Raw genomic sequence first — 13537 nt, forward strand, 5'->3', positions numbered from 1 at the left:
TCATTCAGGTCCTCAGACCTCATTAGCACATGCTCAGGGTCTTTGCATCTACCCTTTTCTTGCCCCCATGATGCCGTTACAAATTTTTGCATATATCCATTCTCATCTTTCAGGCTTTCACTCTATCTACTGCCCACTCTATTAAAAGCAGATTGCTTCCTATTCCCATTGATTTCGAATATGTCATTATGTAAAATTATCTCATGTGTTGACTTATTTAAGGTACGTCTTCCTAATTCTATACCCACCTAACCTGCCAATAAGCCTCTTGAGAGCAGTGCTATTGATAATCTTGTTCCTGTCTACAGCCCCAGGACTTAGACTGTGCCTGGCACATAGTGGGTGCTCTAAAAGTAGTTTTTGAACCATGTAATGGTGGCAGGGTTATCTCACTCACATTTTATAGGATTAATTAAGAAGGGGGTTTGCTCAGAGTTTGTAGAAAAAAAAATATTGTGGAGTTCTGAATTTAGGATTTCTCTCCTAAGTCAGAGATGGCTAATACATGACTCTAATTTTTCAGAATGTTGGAGGAGGATCCCTGTGACATTCTTTTCGAGACAGGGAGTATGATGATAAATTCAATCTCTACTCCAACATGTACTGAGTTTGTACAAAATTCAAATTCAATTCCAAATCCTGGCAATATAGCTGTGAATAAGGGGTACAACTCTTTACTGAGTGGAGTTGACATGAGAGTTGTGGTAGGTCAATGAAAACAGAATAAAAAATTATGAGGCAGAAAGGCCTAGACTTTCATTCTTGTCCCATCATTTATTAAATGTCTGTCTAGGTGAGTTGCCTCTCACTTTCCTTATCTGTAAAATGGGCATAAAGCTGGCCTCATGTGAATGCTGAGACATCTCAAGGAGATGCTGATGAACACTCTATGTCCTTTGGAAGGTTCAACATGATCTCCTGAGTAGGCCCAGGCTCTGGCTAGGATCAGAGGTGCTGGGTTTAAAGGAAGGGTGTGTGACAAATGCAGACTCATCTTCCTGCTTCCCTCTTCCTTCTTATCAACAAGGATTTCTCTTGGGAGAGACACTGCCTATAGTTCTGGCCCTGGTTTATCTACAGAGCTGGTCCATCACTGATGCACACAGTGTCAAGCACGGGGGCATACCACTAACCCTCCAAGATTCATGGTATTGTATAGATGGGCCATGTCAGGTCACAGTCAGAGGACACAGCATCCGAGAGGCACTTCCGTTCTCCTGGGGTGCTCTGCCTCTGACATGGAGCAGCACACATAACCCTCCTGGATCTGTGCTGAGGAAGCCTCTTCCCTAAGAAGGAAAGAGACTTGGTTTACTCTACTACACAGCAAGACCTGTGGGTAGCCAGAGCAGCATGATAGTTCCAGGCACTTCCTAATACCAAGAACTGGTGGACTTAGTTTTCTAGGAAGACAGCTGCATCTCATACTTTAGTACAATTTCACCATTGCACCACTTCTGTCCTGCCTTCCAGCTACATGTCTGTCCCAGCATGCTCTGTTCCAATAGGCACATAATATATTTGCTAACCAGCTGAACTCAAGGCATCCTGTTAGCCAAAGGCTGCTTAAAGTCAAAGGACACATAACTGTTGGTGTGAAGCTGCCAAGGGAGCACTTGATGTGTCTGTAGACTGTCACTGGTTGACAGAGACATTATTTCCTCTGTGCAGGTCAGGAATTTTTTAAGTATTTTATTTATTTATTAGAGAGAGAGAGAGAGAGACAGACAGAGAGAGAGAGAGAGAGAGAGAGAGAGAGAGAGAGAGAGAGAGAGAATGGACACACTAGGACCTCTAGCCACTGCAAACAAACTCCAGATGCATGTGTCACCTTTTGTAGCTGGCTTATGTGGGTACTGGGGAATTGAACCTGGGTCCTTAGGCTTCACAGACAAGTGCCTTACCTGCAAAGCCATCACCTCAGCCCCCATGTCAGAAATTTTAGCTAGTCAATCTGCATGGTTTCTCTGAACCACACAATCAGCAATAAGGCAATAATTAATAATAATAATATCTAATATTTATTGAAGGTTTCCTACATTCAGAGTTCTTTCCATGAATTAAATTAATCTTTCATTCCATAAGAATAAGGGGCAGTTTTATCTTCTTTGACAAATGAGTCAGCCTAACAGACACAGAAAACCCTCAAGGTCACAAGACTCTAATGTGTAGAGCTGAGATCCGAACCCATACTGCCTAGCTTCTAGGCTCCCACTCTTGGCTCCAAATGTAAGCTTGTCCGAGAATGGCTTTAACTGTTCTGCTGTAGGCCCTGACACTTAGCAGTGATGCCCAATTGCTATAAGAGGACGCACCCCACACCTTAGCTGCCTCAGAGATTGCTCCCAATTACAAATGTGAACAGCCCAATGAAGCTGAAGATGAATGGGTTTCAGAGCCATAGCTTTTCTTGACACCATAGCTGCCCACCCCCAGTCCTGGATCCACCACCCAGACAGCACCAGTTTCATCCCAGAATAAAATCTGTTACATAAGACATGGCAGACATGGGGGTGAACAGAGAACGCGGCCCGAGAGCGGCATCTGGCCACTCTTCCTCTATAAAGTGTGGCTCACAGAGAAAACTTTTCATCTCCCTACAAGCCTCCTCCAGCAAGCAAACTTTCCTTCATCTCCTTGCTTTGGCGCTTTCTATATTTTATTTTATTTTGGTCGTGCACATTATTTGAAGTTACTATGGCAACATGTCACCAGCTGGTATCGCATAGTAATGTTAGCATTTAGATAGTGAGCTCCCCAAGTTGGCTGCCTCCCTCCCTGTGAGATCTCATTTCCCCCACTAATGTCAGGTGAGTGGAGATGCCTTACAGCAGCCAGACCCCTCTCTCTTATTTTATTTTTTTCTTCACATCAAAGCAAATGATAGCTTCTTCTTCTTCCATTCACTAAGCATCGCAAGAGTCCCAGGAGTGTGTGTTTGCATTAAAGGTTGTTAAATAGATGTGTAAGTTAAATGCTATATGTAGAACTATTGGTATTATCAGTAAGATGATGGTGGTGGTTATTTTAAAGGAGTGAGGTCAATGATTTGGGAAGGCTACCACCTGGATCAGAATCACATAGTATCCCAGCTTATTAGCATTGCTTACACACCATGGGTGTTCTCCTATCATCACATGGTACAGAGACCCTGACTGTTTCCTCTTAAAGCCCTCGTTCTCTCCCACATGTGCAAGACCTCTGTGCAGAGTAATGGGTTGAATTAATTAAAAGAATTGATTGTCTTGGATTGCTGCGAGAGTTCTATATGGCAAATAAGTCCCACCACTCACTCATTAAGTCACCCCTCATCAGCCAAGTGCCCACGATGAGTGTACTTATTTTTACACGTTTGACCTAGTTTCAAACCGTGTCTCTCCATGCTATGATTCATTAGCCACATTTTAAACCAACCCGATTGGAGCGGAGGTGACTCTGCCTGGTTTGTGCAAGTCTCAGATTCAATTTCTCTCTGGAGTTTAATATGCGAGCCCCACTGGTACCCTGTTTTAAGAAGCAATTTCCTATCTAGGCACCTGGCATGCTGCTTGGGTATGGATGAGTGGCTGCCTCACGCCTTGGTAGTAAATATATGTCGATTACAGAATTTCTGCCAGGAATAGGAAGAGAGAGTTCTTCTTAGTCCAGGCTAGAGGGGATCCCCTCACACCCCTGAGGACACCATGCAGCATTGAGGCCTTTCTAGGTTACTGGTGGGGCAGGGAATTGTAACACTCCTGTGCTATAAAGTTTCAGCAACATCAATGCTAGAACTGTGCCCGTTGCTAGGGCAAATGAGCATCTCCCTACTCTCAGTTCCACAGAGCACTGAAGACATAGTGGATGTAGAAGTATGCTCTCAAACTTGTAAAAAGGAGAGGGCCAAGACACAATTGTCTTTTTGACATATTGACAAAAGGGCTACACACTTCAGAGAAGCACAAAGTGATTCCATTATTATATCACTGTGTGACGAAGTGTGTGTTTTAAATTCATTGACAGCTAAGAGCCTTTAAGAGCGAGTAAAACCCGCTCCTGTTTTCTCATCACATTTCAGGTATCCGTTGGTCACATCTGTGTGATTTCCTAAGGATCAGATACCAAAGTGGACTAGGCACTGTTGTAGAAAAGCAGAATGCTTCCAGTTGGAAGTAAAACACCGTCATTTTTCATTAGCAGGCAAATGCAGGTAACTTGTCCAAACTTCAGTCACAGTGCACCAGAAATCCTACTGAAAGACACCCAGCTGGGATTTTCTATGTATAGTTTATGACAAAGAAATTAACAAGCTGGTAAAACAAGTTTGATTGATCTGGCCACTGTAACATACCGGCTGACTCCTGGTGAAATGATATGGGTTCTCTCATAAGATGATCACTCTAATGAGGACTGGAACCCCTCTTTTTTTTCTTTCAAAATAAAAAACAAAAAACCCCCACAAAACAACAACAACCTTCCCCACCACCCCCCAAAAACGAAGGAAGCATAGAAGTTTCCCTATATAAAGCTTCTGAGAATGCAGCCTTTTCAAGGTAATTCTAAGCAACTGGAGTGCTAGGGTTTGTTGGGATTTTTTTTTTTCATTTTTATCCACTTCAGATTCAAATCAAACCATTGGAAATTAAAAGCATTTCATATCTATGCATTTGGGGCAGACTGCAGTTCTAACAATAGTGGATTTTTTTTACCACACCCCCACACCCTCCTACATGCTCACAATCCCAGCACTCATTTAAGCCCAAGCGTTAAAAGTAAAGTATTGTCCAAGAGACGACAGCATTTTCTCTTACGAGACCATCGATCGCAAATTAAATAAATAAATCAAACCTTCCCACATCTCTTACCTCAGAGCAGTGGGATTACCTGCAGTGGATTTCCCCCTTTCTTGCACAAACAGCCAGGCTTTGACCAGCAGCAAAAATAACTCCAAAAGGAAGGAAAAATAAGCCCTTTATATTGTAATTTTCACTGTTTATAGGAAAGAAGTGTAGTGGGTCTGCTCACGTAGGAATAAATAAAAAGGCGAACAAACTGCACAGCATCTGCCATGTGAAAAGAAAAGACCTCTAGTGGCCACAGGCTGAATTCTTTAAGGAAGGGAGAGAAGAGATGGAGAGAGTAGACGAAATACATTTGTACACACAAACGCACACACACGCACACACACACGCCCTTCTGTACCCTTCAAACTAGAAATTTCCCTTTCTTGCTTTTAGCCTGGCCAGAGGTATAAACAAGAATCAAGTTCATTTCTTGCTGTGAGTGGGACCTGGTCAAGTTAGCTGCTGGAATCGCGATGTTCAGTCAGTCTGGTTTGAGAAGGGTGAATAATTTCATTAACTCACCACCACCCCCTGGAGGTCTGAGCAAGAGATTACTGTTGGCTTATTGAGGAGGTGCTTAACTGTTAGACCTTCTGGTGCTGGGACCAAACACCTGACCTGAAGCAGCTCACCAAAAAAAAAAAAAAAAAAAAAGGTTTGATTCAGCTTAGAGTTTCTGGAGGGGATTTTATAACATGATCCTGTAGCCATTCTGAAGTTTTTTTAATGCATTGACAAGGGCCCTCTGTGTTCACTTTGTTCTTCTATAGCTGACTCTGCTGACTGGGAAAACGTGCTACCCCTAACTTCCTAACCTAGAAAACCCAGAGGCAAGTGAGAATCTGTATCTTTAGGAGCTGTGCTGGCAAACGAGAACTTCATCAGCTAACACGAAGGATCCCTAAGGAGGAATGCCAAGGGCCTTTCTGGAGTCACTCAGAACATTCTTTTATCACTAGGGCAGAATTCTAAACCTACCATCTGGCAAGTATATATATTTTAGTATTTTTTTAGCAAAAGGAGAAATTTTTTATATGAACAAAGGCAGCAATTTGTAATACCAATCCCTCTGCACCTTTGTGGTTTAAACATAAAACTTCCAAACCTATTTAGAGAAGTGGGTGTTCTTGGACCCATGTGTACAGCGTCAACAAGTCCATCTTCTACAAATCTGCCCCGGACTAGGACACTGTAGGATGTCCTCTGTCCGAGATGGCAGCCCACGTGGGACCCTGGAGGAGGCATTGTTGAGAATGGCATCTCAGCCCTACTGGATCAGGAGCCAGCACTTCCCTTATGAGCTTCCACAGTAGACTTCCTTGAGTCCTGTTGCCAGTGCCACATAACTTAACACTGTCACTAGCCATTTGAGAGGGAAAAGGCTGGTGCCTTCATGGTGCATGGATGGGTATGGTTCTTGCCACTGCTTCTCCTCAAGTCTCCATCCTGATTTCCCTGTTGCCTGAATCCTTCTGCCCTCTTGCACACCAATTGTTCTTTACCAAACGGACAGAAAGCCACAAACATCAAGTGCCATGTCTTCTTCCTTTCCTATTTTTATTTGTTATTGGTTTGCACAGGGGTGATGGAGCTAGCCGGGATCTCTTGCCACTGCCAACATGTATCTGTCTGGCTTTATGTGAGTAGCTGAGGAATTGAACCACAGTGAGCAGGCTTTGCAAGCAAGCATCATTGACCTCCGAGCCATCTCCCATCCCCTTCTTTTACCATTCTTAGTCCTAACAAGAACCAGTCCTGGGGCTGAAGAGATTGCTTAGTGGTTAAGGTACTTGCCTGCAAAGCCAAAGGATCCAGGTTCAATTCCCCAGGGCCCATGTAAGCCAAATGCACAGGTGACATATGCATCTGGAGTTCATTTGCAACAGCCAAAGGCCCTGGTGCACCCATTCTCTCTGTCTGTCTCTCTTTCTCTCTTTCTCTCTCTCTCTCTCTTTCTTTCACTGTCTCAGATATCTAAATAAATGAATAAATAAATAAAAATTTGTAAAGAACCAATCCTAGTTGGTGCTAGGTTCTCTCACTGGCCAGTGTATGGAGATCCAATAACTGATCCCTCGACAGAGACTTGCATACACTAAAAGGTACAGTAGGGCCCATCTGATCTTTCTGGTAACTCCTCTCAGGGTAGATATGGGTGAATTACCATTCCAATCAGAAGAGTGATGTGATTTACCCAAGCAAAATATTTGCCAGAAAATGAAACTGTCTTCAGGATTTTATCACAGGCTATAACTCCTGACATCCATGCAAAGCTGTTTTTTCCAATGTACAAATAGCAGGAGAAGCAATGTAGCTGGTCCTGTTTCTGTATCCGTCGTTCTTCTCATAGCCCCAGGCATATAATAGGTGTCCGATTCGTATTTCTTCAATGAATAAGCAGTCAGGACGTCTCTTCACAGATTGTTTTCCATGCTGACTAGGTAAGAAGAAATTCTTTACACCTGGAGAGCCTTGCCTAGTAAGGTTTTGTGTTTCATAGTTTTATGTCAAAGAAATTGAGAAGATGAACTCATGGTCCTTTATTCTATTCAGTTACAATATTTTTCTTTGTGTCTTTCAGAGTCACTTTGTGGCATGCATGACAGCCATCTTAGACCAGATGGGTGACCAACACTATTCCTTCTATATTGAGACCTTCCGGACCAGCTCAGACCTTGTGGTGAGTCTGCAGGACACACGGTTGGGGGTGGGGTTGGGAGATAGGAAACCGTGACATATCATGTCCTTGCTTCTCATGAACTTAGGGTAGGAAGGTCTCCCACAGAAACTGAGTATGTGTTTGTGCTGCAAGTTATAAACATGCATATCTAATTATGTTTTCTTGTATATCTCCATTCTGGAATGTGTCTCCAATCTATATTACAGCTGAGACTTGAATCTCTACTGCATAATGTAGATGTGATTCAGACAATATTTGTTGATGGATTATGCATACTTTGGGGACTTGAGATGATGAGAATTGAAGTTGTACAGTCTTGGGTTTGAATCCTGGATTTGTCACTATGTGATCTCAGGCTTTCCCAACTATCAAGTGAGGATAATACCATTTGTGTCACAGAGCTGTGAAGAGATGATAGGACAGCATGGTAGTGCTCACACGGTGAGCACTCAGCCAGAGCCAGCTGTGCTGTGTTACATAGAGGACAAGTGCGCTGAGAAAGCCAGCCCCTGAGCCCGTTTCTTCTCACCTCTCAAGACTCATCTGCCATAGGGTCTTCTGTCTGTGGTTCATATCCCTGCAGCGAATGACTTCAGTACCACACAGACCATCCCAAACTGTCCCCATCCTGGGGGTGTAGCTCATCACTGTCTCTTATGCATGGCTGGATCGGGAGGTCTGTGATCAGGCTTTACTCTTATTCCCCAAGGAAGGACGAAGGATTGGGCCAACCTCAGGGAGTGATCCTTAAGAGGATGATCATTAGGAAATCGAAGATTCACCCCACCACCCATTGCATTTTCCCTTTTGGAATAGGGTTGGCAAGAATTGGAACCTTTTCCAGGATACAAAAAAAAAAAAAAAAAAAGCTAAGATTACATAAAGAAGAGTAAAGAACTAAGGATCTGGAGTGATGGCTTAGCAGTTAGGGTGCTTGCCTGCAAAGCCTAAGGACCCTGGTTCCATTTCCCAGTACCCATATAAAAGCCAGATGCACAAGGTAGCACATGCATCTGGAATTGGTTTGCAGTGGCCAGAGGCCTGTGCGCACCCATACCCCCCCAAAACAAATAAATAAGTGTTTAAGAAGAACTTAAAGTTCTCTGCATTCAACTTCTGTGTGATTCATATGTGAAATAAGAAAGCAAAATTCTTAACTCTTGATCCTTATGCAAAGAGATTTCTGGTAAAGGAATGTTCATTGAACATACATATTTTCTTAAGAAATCCTCACCGTAGTATGACCTAGGTCACAGTGTTCAATCTGAACTCTATTTGCTCACGGCTTGATAGCTAGCAAGCAGAGTGTTGGGACTGGAACTTCCAGTCTTGTATCATGCTCTTCCTTCTCACTCAGAAGCTGGCTGTCCATCCAGGAAACAGAAGCCTTTTCTATTCCCATAGGTAGTTGGTGTGTGGGTCAGGAGAGCCGCATCTTTCCAGGGAACATGGAGGATGAATAATCCCCCATAATTATTGACAAGTGTTTACTGAGCATCCACAGGGCTCTGTACTAAGCATCTGTCTAGTACGTGGTATACACTTGATCTTCATGGTGAGCCTTATAAGGCAGACATTACCCTTGACCAGCTGATGTGGAAGCTGGACTTAAGCACAAAGTTGCCTAAAAGCAAACATGGCTGGAAAGGAATTAGTGCCATTTATAGAATTTTCAAACAATTTTCAAGTTATATTCCTCCTCATTTCACCATAAATACAGAGAGAGAGAGAGAGAGAGAGAGAGAGAGAGAGAGAGAGAGAGAGAGAATACCAGAGCTGATCTGCTTTTATCCATTTCATACATTGGGTTCCAAGTGAGATTTCCTTTGAAAAAAGGGTCCACATTAGAAATGATTTGCACATCACTGCTCAAGGCAGGAATTCTGAATGGGTTCACTCTGGATTTTCAGCTTTACCTAAAGCACCCAGGTGATCCGGCTTCATTACCTCCTGCTCAAGAGGGTATCGGTGCAGGTGCCTCTTGACTTTGCTGTCTGGAATTTGTTTTCTGTAGAAACAGAGATCAAGTTTATCCCACTGCAAAACCTGATGAGTATGTTCAAGTCTAGGGTGGGCCCTTCAAAGGAGAGTAAAAACGTCCTTGTTTCTAGACCTCCTCTCTATGCTCCTCCAATCCGCTCATGCGCCTGTGTACATATGAATGAGCTGTGTTTGCAGCACTGCTAATTAGATGCTCATTTAAATAATAGTTTGCTTGTTCAGTGACCTGAGATGATGTCAAATACTGTGGATTATTTCCTTCATAAATATATACTTGGGAAGATGAGTATAAAATCACCCCACATCAACAAATGTTTACTTCTATATTCTTAAAGACAGAATTAATAGTGCTTAATTTTCAGAGTGTCTTCTCAGTGAATATTCATACTCCATTTCTTTTTGTTTTACTTTTTTATTTTTATTTATTTTTTTGAGGGGGGAAGGGAGAGAATGGATGCTCCAGGGCCTCTAGCCCCTGCAAACAAACCCCAGACACATGTGCCACCTTGTGCATCTGTACTATGTGGGTCCTGAGGAATTGAATCTGGGTTCTTTTGCTTTGCAGGCAAGTGCATTAACTGCTAAGCCATCTCTCCAGCCCTCATGCTCCATTTCTATCGGAGGGTAAAAAAATGAAGCTGATGTTCAAGCTTCCAATTTGCTGCTGTGACTTTCACTGAGTTATTTAGTGAGAAGCTGAGCTCCTCACCTTTCTGACCCTGTAAAAGAGAATGCAGAAAACATTTTAAGCAGACAGCAAGGTCTGGCCTGGTGTTCCTGTGAGGGCAGGGTGATGGGTATGTTCTGTGGTGTTATTGCAGGACTTCCTGATGGAGACTTTCATCATGTTCAAGGACCTCATAGGAAAGAGTGTGTACCCTGGGGACTGGATGGCCATGAGCATGGTGCAGAACAGGTGAGCTACCCCTGCTTGTAAAATGCTTGTGCACCACTTATTTCAAAGAACTCTGGGAGACATAAGGTGGGAGAGAAGAGAGTAAAGTATCAAGAGATACTTTGTTCTATACTTAAACCCAAGGAGGACGTCCTCATCAATTTGAAGCCACTCAAAAAGTATTTCCCAGACTGGAGGGATGGCTTAGTCATTAAGATATTTGCCTGCAAAGTCAAAGGAGCTAGGTTCAATCCCCCAGGGCCCATGTTAGTCAGATGCACAAGGGGACACATGTGTCTGGAGTTCATCAGCAGTGGCTGGAGGCCCTGTCATGCACATTCTTTCTCTCTCTCTCTCTTCCTCTTTCTCTGTCAAATAAATAAATAAAAATAAAATATATTTATTTATTTATTTATTTGAGAGCGACAGACACAGAGAGAAAGACAGATAGAGGGAGAGAGAGAGAATGGGCGCGCCAGGGCTTCCAGCCTCTGCAAACGAACTCCAGACGCGTGCGCCCCCTTGTGCATCTGGCTAACGTGGGACCTGGGGAACCGAGCCTAGAACTGGGGTCCTTAGGCTTCACAGGCAAGCACTTAACCGCTAAGCCATCTCTCCAGCCCAAATAAAAATAAAATATTTTTTTAAAAAGCATTTCCTATCTTCTAATTTCCTTATATAAAAATATTTTACCTGGTCTATGACACTTTGTCAAGAGAGGAAGGACAAAGTTATAGATAGATAGATAGATAGATAGACAGACAGACAGACAGACAGACAGATAGATAGACAGATAGATATGTGTGTGTGTGTGTGTGCGTGTGTGCATGCATGGGTGTATCAGGTCCTCTGGCCAGTGCAATAAACACCAGACACTTGGCTCTTTAGGACTGGTTTAAGTGAGTGGCCTGGGAATTGAACCGAGGCTGGCAGGCTATGCAAGCAAGCACCTTTAACTACTGAGCCATCTTCCCAGCCTCCATTATTTTCAAGCTGTATTATTTTAAAGTTTATTTAAAATAAAAAAGTATCTGTGCCATATGTAAAAATAAGTATCAGACACGTTTGGATTAAACAGTTTTGAACAGGTTTTCCTGCCTTCTCAGGGCTTTTAATATGCTAACGCATTTCTCTAAGAGGAAGAAATAGGCGACAGTATTTTCCCAGATGAATTTGCCTTTGGAAACACATGGGATGCAATTTATGTGTCGCTGTTTGTATGCATACCTATTCGTGTCTCATGAACTGTCACAAGAATAATTCAGACCCCACATGGCCAAGCACAACATATAATAATAATAATAATATATTATATTAAGTATAATAACATATAATAATTCAGGCCCCACATGGCCAAGCACAACATGAGATAACAGTTACCTTAAGTAGTTTCATTCTTCACTGCTACATCTCTCCAAGGCAGAATCCAAATTGCAACCCTCCTCATCAATACTTTCTGATAGTACCTTTCGCTATCCTTCTGTCTCTCAATGGATGTCCCACACTGTGGTTTCCCCTGGTCTCTCTAAGAACCTCCTTCCAAAATCCTATCCATGAGTACCCTTCTGCAGAGCCCGCCTGGCTCCCCGCTTTCCATTCTGTCCTCCTTTCCTTTTGTGACTTCTATTTACTTCCTGTCCTTAGCATAGAAAGCCCTTCATCTCATTTGGGATTCTAGTTTTACCCTACAGTACCTACTGCTTCTGCTCTACATAACACACACACACACACACACACACATACACACACACACACCACACACCCCATAATGCTTAGCAAGACAGAAATGTCATGAGAAGGTAGAAGGGAGGAAATCCAACAGATAAAAACAGAATTTTCTTTAGCGGGAAGGATGGAGAAATTGCTATGAACATTTTTGAATTAATGATTGGGTCATCAGATACATTCTAAGAATATCTGTCTCTTGAATGCCTGAAAGCTGACTGCAGTTCCTGGCAGCTTCTATCCCTGACCTTTTAGTCCTGCGAAAAGCTTCTCTTTCATTCCCTACACATCCAACTGCCCACCACATGATAGACACCCTAGCTACTGTACTCTTGGGCCAGCTTTAGAAGCTAGAGAAGTGGGGGAGAGGTTTGTAATGGAGGCAGGAAGCATCTGTCTGTACATCTTACCTGATGGTGGAAAGGAGAAGCTCTGCGCAGCAGCACAGGGTCAGGGGAGTGTCCCCAGCCTGGGCTCAGCCTGTCCAGTTCTCTCGTTCACATCTCACAGATGGAAAGACGGCTTTGGGTGGTGAACATGCTGGTGGGAATTGAGCCCAGCCACATTTTGGATCAGAAGCAGTTCCCTCTCTAGCCCTATGGAGTGAGCCCTGTGCAGGTACACAGAGCTCCATGCTCACTTAGAAGAACCCCATACCTGGTTTACTGTTCTTGTGTTAATTATCAGTTCATAATGTCTGGACATGGAGACTCCTATTTTCATTTTGCACTGTTCCCACAGCTTGTGTATCTGCTCATATGTCAATGATCAGCTATCTTGGGTCGAGGCATTTGGTACCTACCATATTACACATAGGCCCTTTACTGCCTGCCAGATGCTGATCATGTCTTGAGACTCTGCTGAATTACATAAAGCACCCAAGAGGAGCCGCGGGTGTCATTTTCTTTATACCTTGCATTTCAAATATGCCCAGCCTCTCACTGCTACCTACTTTTCCAAACTTGTGTAACATCATATAAGTCATGGCTCTACCTGGAAGCCTTGCCTCTACCCAGATCAGACACTCCTCCATAATAATTCTGAACTCTGTCATCTTGACCAGGGGTGGGGGTCGGGGAGAGGATCCCTCTAAGGTTCCTTCAGGGTGGGAAAGTCTGTTCCTACCTTAGGGTTTGCCATTATCTCACTCATAATAATTATCTCTCTTCATAGGAATGGGACTATTCTGGCTCCAGAGAATGGGATTTTTAATTCTTTTTTATTTTGGTGGGGAGGGGATGAGTGAAGTGAGAGAGAGGGAATGAGGAAAGCTGCAGCTCCAGCTGGTGGGGTGCAGAGATACTTGGACCTGGAATGGAGGGACGATGAGGGAGAAGGGAAGGGGGCTTTTTGAGGGCAAGCTCTATGTTTAATCTGTATCTGGTTTTGGCTCCTAGTACACAGCATGGAATT

The 13537-nt window shown here is 43.4% G+C and overlaps 2 protein-coding genes across 2 annotated transcripts in view; one reads left to right on the forward strand and one right to left on the reverse strand.

The window, feature by feature from the left end:
- Insyn2b (inhibitory synaptic factor family member 2B) overlaps positions 1-4992 on the reverse strand; it is a 118702-nt gene extending 113710 nt beyond the window's left edge. The window contains exon 1 of the mRNA XM_004661030.2: positions 4845-4992. The gene's annotated coding sequence lies outside the window, so the exon portion shown is untranslated. The remainder of the gene's footprint in view (positions 1-4844) is intronic.
- Positions 1-13537, forward strand: part of Dock2 (dedicator of cytokinesis 2) — a 469609-nt gene that overhangs the window by 369297 nt on the left and 86775 nt on the right. The window contains exons 28-29 of the mRNA XM_045152647.1: positions 7405-7503; positions 10326-10420. Coding sequence (XP_045008582.1) covers positions 7405-7503; positions 10326-10420 — 194 coding nt within the window. The remainder of the gene's footprint in view (positions 1-7404; positions 7504-10325; positions 10421-13537) is intronic.

The sequence above is a fragment of the Jaculus jaculus genome, chromosome 6 (genome assembly GCF_020740685.1).
Source record: "Jaculus jaculus isolate mJacJac1 chromosome 6, mJacJac1.mat.Y.cur, whole genome shotgun sequence".
In the NCBI taxonomy this organism is placed as follows: domain Eukaryota; kingdom Metazoa; phylum Chordata; class Mammalia; order Rodentia; family Dipodidae; genus Jaculus; species Jaculus jaculus.